At 45.3% G+C, this 11,776-nt stretch overlaps 1 protein-coding gene across 1 annotated transcript; it reads left to right on the top strand.

Moving 5' to 3' along the window:
- Nucleotides 1–197: 197 nt before the first annotated feature.
- LOC306705719 (RNA-binding protein MEX3B) lies at nt 198–6,222 on the top strand. Its single transcript, XM_079172547.1, has 4 exons — nt 198–539; nt 1,066–1,610; nt 2,885–3,186; nt 3,314–6,222. Exons 2-4 carry the CDS (start codon nt 1,127–1,129, stop codon nt 4,541–4,543), a joined length of 2,016 nt encoding a protein of 671 aa, XP_079028673.1. The 5' UTR covers nt 198–539; nt 1,066–1,126; the 3' UTR covers nt 4,544–6,222.
- The last annotated feature ends 5,554 nt before the right edge of the window (nt 6,223–11,776 follow it).

The raw sequence follows: 11,776 nt of genomic DNA, 5'->3' as shown, positions 1-11,776 counted from the left end.
TGCCAGACACAATAGTGCCAGCAGAGGTGACTTGGCCGTGGATGCCCCCCCCTTTGCTGCATGTGGCCTTTGAACCTATTGTTGTGTCGCGGGTGACGTCAGTGCCGTGTGCGGGAGACGGAGCGGCGTGCGCCTGGCGAGACAAAGGCGGCGGACCGACCGGGGTCAGGCAGCAGCAGCAGCAGCAGAGAGAAAGAGAGAGAGAGCGAGCGAGCGAGAGAGCCACTGTGTGTGTTTTAACTAAAAGGTAACTGCTAACCTTGGATTTCAGCTGCCGTCTTCCTGACGGTGCGCAGAATGAAGACCCAGTGACACACCCAGGAATACGCTTCGACTCTCCAGAAAGAGACAAAAAAAACAACAGTGCTCTCTATTCGGCGTTGAACGTTTTTCTCCTACGCCCCCCGTTTGGCGTGCTAGTTAGCTCCCCCGCTAGCTCCCTAGCACCGCACAGGTCCGCTTCTGGCTGCTTCTCATCTCTCCCACGAAAAACTGGGCGTCAAGCGAAGACAGGATCTCGTCGACAGAGGCCAGATAAAGTAAGTTAATGTTGTTTTCTCACTTGTTTAATTTAAAAAAACCCACGCGGCTGCCGTTGAGAACGAGCACGAGACTGTCAGAGCAGAGCTAACCAGCTAGCCGTGGTGCTCCCAAACAAAGGGGTCGACAACGTGACTGAGTGCCGACTATGTGGAGCTAGCCTGTTAGCTAACAGCTAACAACAGAATAAACCCCTCTTTTAAAAAAAATACGATCAGTACATAAATGTGTGTCTGGAGTTGGTGCCACGCGGGTTGTTCGTATCTGTGTGTATGAATACTTTGTTCACTTGTGTTAAAAACAGACCCGAGCTGAGAAAACAGCCAGCCTCCTGGATGGCTTCAGTTGTCAGACAAGAAGCAACAACAGACAAAGCAAGGCGCCCAAATCAACACCGCGAACGCACGCGGCTGTTTGTGGCTGATAGGTGGCTGCACGGTGCTCATCTCCGCTCCTGTTTTGGGTTTAAATTGTAAACAAAACACTTTTTAATGTTGTTTTTTTGTTTTTTTAATTTAATTTCAGAAGAGGGTGAGCTCACTCCCATTAGGCATCTGCGATCTGATGTGAGATCCACGGAGAGACTATGCCTAGCCCTTTATTCCACCCCGAGATTATGGACCACGACGTGGTGATCAGCAGCCAGCACAACGGGGTCGGTCTGCTCCGAGAGACGGACCACGAGTCCCGGGAAGAGGACCACCAAGAGGCGCTTCGCTTCGCCCTGGACCAGCTGTCACTCATGGCCCTGGAGAAGGTGGACTGTGTGGGCGGCGGGCTTGTGGACACTATGGATGTGACCCAGGGTCCGGGTTCCGAGGGCTGCAACGGTGTGGGCTACGTGGATCTACAGATGATGGAGCATCCCAACGGGTCCCAGGACTCGCCGTCGTCTTGTTCTCCATCCCCGGAGTACTACGGCACGGGCGGGTACCACATGGCCGGCTCGCACCCCATGCTCCACGGAGAACAAAGCTCCGTCCTCTGCAGCAGGAAAAGAAGTGTCAACATGACGGAGTGTGTGCCCGTCCCCAGCTCCGAACATGTGGCCGAAATAGTGGGGAGACAAGGTAAGAGCACGGGGGTGGGGGTGTGTGTGGTGCAGTTTAGTTAGTGATGAATTATTTGGTGTTTATGTTTTTGGGCCGCCTGTTCAGGCAGCATGCAGTCCGGGTGTCCTTTGTTTGGGTGGCAGTCTGGCGAGAGGAGGGTCTCTGAACTTTTACAGCCCGAGCTTGGTGCTCTGCTCGGTGTGCATTCACCGTTTGTGTCTTTAAATGTCAGCATGCTGCGGGAGCGCCACCAAAAAGCGTCACCGGCTATATTCATATTCCATTTTAAACAATATTAAAACAATGCCCCAACATAGAGAGAGAGAGAGAGAGAGAGAGAGAGAGAGAGAGAGAGAGTGCGGTTGATGATCAGCAGAGAGGGGGAGGGGTGGGAGAGGGTCAGACAAAGCGGCAGATTGTCGGGAGTCTGGACATGTCTAGCAGCCTGCACCAGACAAAGGAAATATGTTGATTTTATGTATCGCAGACCCTAATGGGCAGCCGTGGACACGGAACGCACATTTCTAGCTCATGTCGACATGTATGGTGTATTATTACGGTCTCTGCTGAGCAGATTTGGAGCTGAAACGGAGCAGCAGACGCACAAACACGGGGCTGGGCGGTGTTACGCCCTGCACCCAGCGCTGTCTGCCGCTGCTGCTCCAGTATCAGTCGCTACGTTGTATACATGTCATTTTTTAAAATTTGTATCGGGTTTTCTTAATCAGCGTATGGTCTCCACTTTAAATAGACTAATGTTGTGGGTTTGGTTCGCCCGTCGCAGCCGCGGCAGCGTTACGGCATTGTTCTCTTTGTTTGAAAAAGCCATGCTTTCTGCTTCCCAGAATGACATCACACTCCGCGTGCCTCATTGGTCGGCGAGAATGAAGCGTCCATATTTAAAGAAACAGAGCACGAGCTGACGCGAGCAGTGCAGCAGCTACTGGCTTGGTGTTTTGACAGACAGACTCCTCGTGAACATCCTGCATAGTGTCTTCTGCTTTTGTGTTAGTTCTGTTACGTTGCACGAACACATCACTTCCGTACCCAACAGCAGTTTTAAATTGACTACATGTTTTGAATAGCCTATAAGTTGACAGTTAATTAGATACACATACTCTATTATAACAGTCCACACCTTTTGTCTATCTATCTTACATCAATACGCTCAGCCAAATACTAGAAACACCAGCACAACAAACTGCAGCATCACAAATTGTAATTGTACAAAGTGTATTTATACTGCGTGTGTTGTGATTGTGTAAAAACCAAGATGTTTATGCATCTTCCAGGTTGTAAGATTAAGGCCTTGCGTGCCAAAACAAATACCTACATAAAGACTCCAGTCCGAGGTGAGGAGCCAGTTTTCATCGTGACGGGGCGCAGGGAGGACGTGGAGATGGCCAAGCGTGAAATTGTCTCTGCGGCGGAGCATTTCTCTATGATCCGGGCGTCCCGCTGCAAAGCCGGAGGGCCTGGTGGAGGAGGAGGAGCGGCAGGAGGAGCGGCAGCAGCAGGCAGTGGTGGTGGTGGCGGCGGCGGCGGTGGCTCTCTTCCTGGACCACCACACCTACCTGGACAGACCACTATACAGGTACAGAAACCCCCGTGACTTAGTCGTCATACTGTGTTTACTCTGCTGGGTAACAAAGGGATAACTGGATGTTAAATATATAACATCTGTAGTTACACTAAAGCATTTCTCTTTGTCACTCATCCAGGTGAGGGTACCCTACCGAGTAGTTGGTTTAGTTGTTGGACCAAAAGGAGCAACTATTAAGCGCATCCAGCAGCAGACTCACACCTACATCGTGACGCCTAGCAGAGAGAAAGACCCGGTGTTCGAGGTGACCGGCATGCCGGAGAACGTGGACCGAGCGAGAGAGGAGATCGAGACCCACATCACCCTGCGAACTGGAACCTTTGTAGACCTGCAGGGAGACAATGACTTCCACTCCAACGGCACCGATGTCAGTCTAGAAGGCCTGGGCGCCCTGAGCGGAGGACTGGGGTCGTCTCTGTGGTCCAGGGCTTCTGGCCACCATTCTGCCCCCCCTCCTCCTCCGCCCTCCCCGCCTCCTCCTCCTGTTCCCATGTCCATGCATCACTCATCGAACCGGAAGATGTCGTCCTCAGTAGCCTATCACACCCACAACGGCGGGATGAGCTCAGACAACTTCAGCACCGGTCGCAAGGCCAACGAGGGAGGCAGCCCCACGAGCCCCTTCAGCACCGGCTCCAGCAGCGCTGGAGGAGGATTCACTTTCGGGGGCGACTCCACCCCGGGGCTGCCCTCCTCAGAGGAACTGGGCTTTGAGTTCAGTGCCGCTAACATCTGGGCACCTTTCGTCAACGGTGGACCAGGCAATAAGACGGCCGGCTCCGCCCAGCAGCAGCAGCAGCAGCCTCTACGTCGCAACAGCAGCGGCCTCAGTGGCGGCGCCATCACTCCACGATTGTCTCCAACTCTGCCTCAGGACACGGGCGTGGGCCCCCTGGATCATCCCCTAGCCCGTCGCGCACAGAGCGACCCCCTCAGCACTCTCTCCTGGTTGCAGTCTGGCAACGCAGGGGGCGGCTCCTTCTCCGGAGCGTCAAGCTCCAGCTCCGGCGGGTCGTCGACCGGTTACTCCTCTTGCTCGGCCTCCTCCCTGCCCGGCGGCTCACCCACTGACTCCGAGGGCGGCAGCAGCGGCGTGGGCCTCAGTTCTGGGATGCTGAGCCGGCTGAAAGGGAGCTCCGGCCCCGGGGTCCCGGGTCTCGTCGGAGTCGGCCCCGGGATCAACAGGGACTGCTTTGTGTGTTTTGAGAGCGAGGTGACGGCGGCCCTGGTGCCTTGCGGCCACAACCTGTTCTGCATGGAGTGCGCTGGGCAAATCTGCCAGTCAGCTGACCCAGAGTGCCCCGTCTGCCACACCCCCACTACACAGTGCATCCGCATCTTCTCCTAATGCCCTGGGCTGGGGAGTGGGTTGGGAGGTAGAATATGGGGAAGGGGGGGTGGGGGGGCAGGAAGAAGACTGAAGTGGTGCTTTAGCTGTGGCAGAGGCAATGGAAGGATTCACACTAATAATGCTCACACACACACATGATGGACCATAATAAATGCATAATAGAGATGACGATACGATACGGATGTTGATTTTGTTTCGCTGGTAACTGTCAAGATTAATAATAATAATAATAATTACAATGACTTATTTTCCGAGTGAAGCTAACTGAGACTGGATCTTCAGACGGTTGGGGCTCAGTCTGTCAGCGGTGAACTTTTGGAAGGAAACTAGTGTCTTATCTCTCTTCAGGCCTTCATTTTGACCCGGAGCATTTCTTCATTCTGGCTTCTTCAGATCTCTGCCTGCTTTCTCTCTCACAGCCTTTCCTTTTGACACTTTTGTACTTAACAGATATTTTTCAATGGAGCTGTCAATGAGGCCTGCAATTTTTTACTCCTTATTTTAATGTTCTTGACAGGACGCAAACCGTTCCAACAACCCCCCCCCTACCCCCACACACCTTTGCTTCCTCATCTTGCCTCTAACTCATGCTGTTGTTTAAGCGGCGTGGTTGCTATTTTTCTGCAAGCTTGGAACTTTTTTTATAGGTCCACATGTAGTCCGGCACCTATCGGAGGAATACACCCACGGACCACTTGAGGATGACTCCCTGTTTCTCGTAACGCTAAAAATGAATGCTATTAATAGACTTAAATTGATCAAATTCAATAACATGTCGGATGAATTTGGATGCTCCACGTTTCAAATGTGGCTGCTGCATTAATTCACATTAATTATCCTTTTTAATTAGGGGGACACGTACCATTAGTGATACTATGGGAATGTTTGAGGTCAGTTCTCTGTACGTTTGGGCTGCCTGACAATCCCTCCCCACAATCCCACACATCGCTCTCTCTCTCTCTCTCTCTTGGCTGTATGTGACTAATGCCCACTCATGCTGTTTTCACATCTGCACCATTATGTGTCCTCACCATGAGAAGACCTGGTTTTTAGACCTTCACTTCACTTCTCTCACTCTCGCTCCGATCCATCCACACCGGGACATTTTCCTTTTCACATCCTGTCTGTTACACTCGGATCGGCTCATTTAGCATTTTCTACTAGTTTTTGACTCGTGACTGTCAAGTGTGTGGCTCGCAGACATATTTTGAACTCTTAAGATAAGATAGGGCTTTTCTGATATCACACGTGAATGTTTTCGTCCAATAAGGTTACGGAGAGGCGGCCTCTCGGCCCCGCAAGGAACAATAACAAGGGGCTCGATAGAACAATTTCTTTTCATGCACTGTAACTCCCGGCCCCTCTAAAAAAAGATAAGAAACGGCTCTTACTGTTTTTGTTTTGGTCTTCCACCCCACTCTCACGGCAAAGCTGTATGGCACTCTCTCAGAGGACTCGTACCCATACAGCGCTGTCCTCCTGGCCAACCGTGGTGCACTAAATGGTTAGCTGTTTGAGCTTCGTCCTATGTTTTCGAAGCATTACTGAGTAACTCCAGATGAGGCGGTTGCATCCTGTTTTGTGTTAGTGGTTTTTAAAGAAGTCAGTGTGAGTTTGCAGTAACCGCCTCTTATAGTGTTAAATACTGTACGTATGACTCGTACACGGTTTCAGTTTGTGGCCCTTTTTTTTTTTTTTTTTTTTTTTGAACATGCATGGAATCAGCTCATTGAATGAGACAAGCCATGAAAACAGAATTTAAACGACACATCTAATTCTCAAGGGCTTCCTCTGACTGCACAGACACACAATCACATGTTCAGGCTCACGCGCAGTAGGTAGAACTTTATCCTTTATGGCAGCTAGTAGCTAGGTCATCCAGGGCTTCCAGACACTCGTTGTGTTCAAATCCCAGCAGCTGCAGAATGTTTTGCTTTTTTTTTTAATTCATTTTATTTCCTAACTGTTCCTAATACAGTCTTCACATTCGTATCCTGTCGGTAGAGCGCAGGGCATTGCAGTCACAGTGTGTCCTCCTCTCTGGACGTAGTCTCAGATCAGGACGGGTTTTAATATCAAGGGGGAAATAAAGGGTAGCTCTACTTGAGTCAATAATATGTGAGTATGGGCAGTTTCTGCTGCGCTTTTAAGTTGCTCCAGCCGGTAGGATGTTAAACTTATTTGCTGTCTGACTGTTCATTCAGTTAAGTGACGAGGGCAGCAGCAGCTGCACAGAGGAATCTAATAAGCCGCTGTCCTGTTGCAGTAATGCACTAATTCATGTGTCCACATGTGTAGGAACAAAATCTGCCCGGGAGCTGAACCGGTAGTCTTAGTGAAGACTATCCCATGGTGCTTTGGTGCAACTCCCTACTGAAACACTGCGATCAACAAACCCAGTTAGAAGTGGTTCTCGAGCTAAACTTCTGCAGTGCACTGTAGACCCGACAACCCGGTTATCATTCCCGTCAAAACTGGCTCTGGTGTCACACTCGTGCGCCCTCGGATCAGATGCAGGGCCGCGAACGCGTCCAAATGAACAGATCCGTCGAAGGCCGTCTCGTGAGTCTTGAGGCCGATCTTAAAGCCCCTTTTCAAGTCGACGTGTTAAAGGAGTTAAGCGTGTTGTATTTGCCAGATGGGTCTAATGTAAATCCCGGTGTTGCACCTGGGATGTTTCTGGCCAATAAGAGGATGTTAGGGTTTAATGTACAGTAGTTTCATTGTTTAAAAGGTACAAAGTTTTTCAGATTGACTGCTGATTTTTATTTTTTGAGCCAAACTCACCCTTCCCCCATTTCCTCCCTAAAGGTTTGAAAACAGGGTTTCCTGAGGCATGCTAGCCAGTGACCTCTGACCTTTTTTTGTGATTAGAGGAGGAGGGGGGGGGATGCAAAGAGAGCCATGCCAGTAAGGGGGGGGGACTCCCCTTAAGCCGCCGCTCTTCTATTTTTGGCTTTAATTCTTTGTATGCAGAACCAAAATGTAAAACGTGGACAAACTAGGTTTCAGGCCTGACCTGTGTGTGTATATACCCTGAATACAATCATTGGGATGTTGTTTTCAAAAGCAAAATGACTTAAATGAAGATAAGTGTAGTTTCTAAAGAACATGTATCATTATTTGTAAGTTAACCATCTGCATGTCTTCAAGCCATCTGGCATTAGCTAATAATTTTTAAGATAAAAAAAAACAAAAACTTTTTACACATTTTATTTTTTACAATTTATTTGCTTACCTAAATATCCCAGACAATAATGTGACCCTTTTTATTACTTCAAATTTATTTTTATTTTCCATTTTTTTATTTTCCTTATTTCCTGTGTACTACATATAGGCAATTTATAACAAAATGAGAAAATTATTGAAGAAATTTTAAAATTGAAATATATTTTATTTGAAAGTTTATGGACCTTTTAACCAAGAGCCGGAAAAATTGTATAATCGTATAATTTGAGCTGACTTGACGGTTATGAGAAATGTATCAAGAGTTTTATTTTTTATGCTTCTTTAATAAAGTCTTGTTTTTGGTTTCATTTTTTTACTGTAAAATAAGAGCTTGTGTCTGGTGTCTTTATTTGTTCTTCTGTTCGGAGGGGAAAGGTGCTGCAGCCTGATCATCGGTGTCTTTGCCACATGGTGGCAGTACAGACGCACCTGCAGCAGATACAAGCATGAATGAAATCTGCCGTTCAGGCATGTTTGTGAATCTAGAACATCAATAGAACATCAATAGAACATTGGGATGGCCCACAGTCCCTTCAATCAAACACTTGAATAGCTTTAGGTGTAGCTTTGGAAGGAAAGTGTTGTCTGGAGTCGTGCTAAACTGATCAGTCAACAGTACATTTACCATTTTAGTTTGTTACAGCCCTTATCGAGCAAAAGTGCCTTTTTGTCAACAATTTGATGCTTTTAATATTTGAGGATTTGTTTTATGTTGCTATGGATTACATATCTTTATAGACTGCTGGTTTGTAAAACAAGTTAATGTCCGTTTGGATTCTGGTGGAAATCTTTCAGTTTTCAGGAATTTTTATAAACTGATGAACTGAAACAAAAAAAATCAGACAATGGACAGCAGATTAATTGGGAACTGTTTTCAGGCAAAATGCAAAATGTTTAAAGACCACAGCTTCTCAAATTCATTTTTTATGGCATACTATGACTTTACGACAAATTCTTTAAGATTTGTTTGACAGCAAATTATTTATTTTGCGATGTACTATTGCTTTTTTACAGCATGTTTATATTTACACTGCATCCTATTCTACGACTAATGGCATTCTTTATGGAACACTGACTTTACAACATACTGTTCTATGACTTTATATGATCACTTTACGGTATATATCACTTTATTGCCTATGCTAAGCTAACATCATTTTTTTATTATATACTATACAATGTCTTTTTGTGACAAACAATACATTTTTATGGCTTACTATACTATGACTTCATTTCCTCCATATATTATGACATCTTTATGGCTTACAATACAATGACTAATATTTTATAATTGGCATACTATACTATTTTATGACATTCTTTATGGAACACTATACTATGACTTTATATATCATTAAAAACAATACTATGACTTTTTTCGACATCCTGCACTACGACTTTTTTATAATTATTTCGACATACTATACGAGGTACGTTATACTATTACTTTTTTCGACATACTATATTTTGAAGAAAAGTGATTGAAAACAGTAATAGTATAGTATGTCGAAATAACCATGAAAAAGTCACACTATAGCATGTCCAAGAACGTCATAGTATAGTATTTCGATAAAAAGTCATACTATTGAATGGTGAAAATAGTCATTAGTAAGTGATAGTATAGCATGTGGAAAAAAGAGATAGCATAGTATGTCGAAATAATCATGAAACGGTCTTAGTATAGTATGTCGAAAAAAGTGATAAAATCGGGAAAAATATATTTCTTTGGGATACGTGGCTGGCAAAAGGGATACATACAAGGACCTTAAAGAACTACTTAATTTAAATGAGAAGGGGGATTTCTAGAATAACTTACAGATGGCGAGCAGCATCAGGTCTGTTTTTGGACAGAAAAGAGAACAAAAGAAAGAGAACACGATTTAAAAGTTTCTACACTCTTCCCGTACCTTACACTCTGCCTCTGTTTCATAGAGAAATGTCAAATATTCAAACTAGAATGTGTGAATGCCTGAGACTGATACGGCAAAAGGATCATGACAATGAGATTAGAGAAGTGCAGCAGGAGATATTATAGTTTATTAATAGATATTATTTTACACCCTTGAAACCGTCTAAAATGGGCTTAATGCAGGGTTGTAAATGTTGGGAATGCAACAAAGAAATGGTCACAGTTCTCTGTGGAGTTGTTCCATAGCACTGATTCTTTGGAAGGTGGTAATGAAGGCTCAAATGGCCTTCACCAGAATCCCTACAGCTGTACCCGCTAGCGGACAAATCACATAACACAAGGCAGGGATCAGGCTGATAACAAAAAAAACTAATTGTAACTTAATTGTTATTGTTTACTGTCTATGAATCCTTTTTTTGTATCCATGTATAATGTCAATATGTTAAAAAGAATACAAGTTTAAATGACAAAATGAATATATCAGAATGGTTGCCAACCCCTGCTGTGCTCCTGTAGCACAAACTGTGTTCACCAGGTTTGGTTTCTTTACTCTCCAGCAGGTTTGAGCATTACAGCTGGAACTTTAAATAAACAGCGTTAGACTAAACGCAACTGAGCTTTTGTTCCTCACTTCTGTTGACTGTGAAGGAGCTAAAACACCTGGTTCAACCTGAGCCAAGTGGTGGTGAGTGGTAGCCCCCTCCCCCATGCACAGAGAGGTCAGAGGGCACGTCGACAACAGACTGAAGTGGATGAAGGTTTGTGTCAATATACCGCTCTGTTGTCTTCATCTGCGAGGATAAAGCATCTGTCGAAACTCCTTTTGAAACGTACACGTTTTCATAACGTATGGCTTTGAAGGCTCCTGTTAGTATCAGTCAAACATATGTATTCTGAGATTTAATAATTGAATAAACACAAGTGCAGTAATGCGATCCCTTAGGTACCACAGAGTGAATAATAAAACAGACGTGTAGATCATGACACAAATGTCCCTTTAATAGGAAGCAGATCACAACCAGGCTGCATTCCGGTTCCCCTTTCTCCTCATTAAAGAACGATCAATAATGATAAGAAACAAATTAGAAACATCCTTTGTAGAAAATAATTCTCTCATGCGAGTTCTGTGTAGACACTACATTCATATTGGTTACAGATGACGTATTCACAAGCTTTTTGAAAACAAAACATTGATGACTTATTACATAGCTATGGAAATAAAAAAGAAATGGAAAAAGTTACATCAAAGAGACACGTGCTGGCACGATAAAGTTTCCCATCATGCAGTTGTAAGTAGGTTCTATTCACAGGGTGGGCGTCATTGGTCTCCACGGAGTTGTGTCGGCGTGCATGCATGCATGCTTCATCTTACATGTGCCCTTTTGTGCTTGAGCAGAGATCGGTGTGTGTGTGTGTGTGCAGTGTGTGTGCAGTAGTGTGTGTGTGTGTGTGTGTGTGTGTGTGTGTGCGTACATACATGAAGCAGGCAACCAACGAGCCCGAAACTGGATGATCGGTTATAAATGTTTTTCTGTTGTTGCTTTTTTTCAGCTACAACCTGACATGTCAAGTTTAGTCTTGAATGACTTAATAAACATACAAACAATGCAACTGCACTGCGTGTTAAATGTGGGGTAAAGCTCTTTTTTTAAAAGGCTAGTTCACCCAAAATGATCCATTTTATGGAAATTAAATTTGGACGCCTACATTAACGGCATGAATCGGTGTCCCCAAGCTAGTCGTGGTTTTGGATTTAACTGACCCGTTGATCGTAAAAAGAAGGCTCTGCTGAGGAGAAATAACATTCAGAAGTTTTGTTTTTGGTAGAATTCAACAGTACTCAGTAAAGACAACATGTGACAGGCCAGCAGTGACAGTCGGTAGTTTACAAACGAGCCGGACTAGGACAGTGAAAAGTAAAGGGGTTCATTACATGACAAGACTGAAAACAACATAAATGCTTGGCGGTGACTCCGATGGCTTCTTTATTTGAGAAAAAAAAACAAAACGCGCTATGGTTCGTGCAAATTTGGTCCTAAAGGCAAATAGGACTTCAAGGACAAAACACGCTCTTTCTTGTCCAAAATGTGAGA

Source organism: Pholis gunnellus, assembly GCF_910591455.1.
Source record: "Pholis gunnellus genome assembly, chromosome: 14".
In the NCBI taxonomy this organism is placed as follows: domain Eukaryota; kingdom Metazoa; phylum Chordata; class Actinopteri; order Perciformes; family Pholidae; genus Pholis; species Pholis gunnellus.
This window is presented reverse-complemented; position numbering and strand designations above follow the sequence as displayed.

What these genes read in the sequence shown, in the direction of transcription:
- LOC306705719 (XM_079172547.1), top strand. Translation starts at nt 1,127, where the DNA reads ATGCCTAGCCCTTTATTCCACCCCGAGATTATGGACCACGACGTGGTG. An exon ending in CGAAATAGTGGGGAGACAAG is followed by an intron (nt 1,611 to 2,884) that starts GTAAGAGCACGG and finishes TGCATCTTCCAG; the next exon opens with GTTGTAAGATTAAGGCCTTG. An exon ending in CTGGACAGACCACTATACAG is followed by an intron (nt 3,187 to 3,313) that starts GTACAGAAACCC and finishes TCACTCATCCAG; the next exon opens with GTGAGGGTACCCTACCGAGT.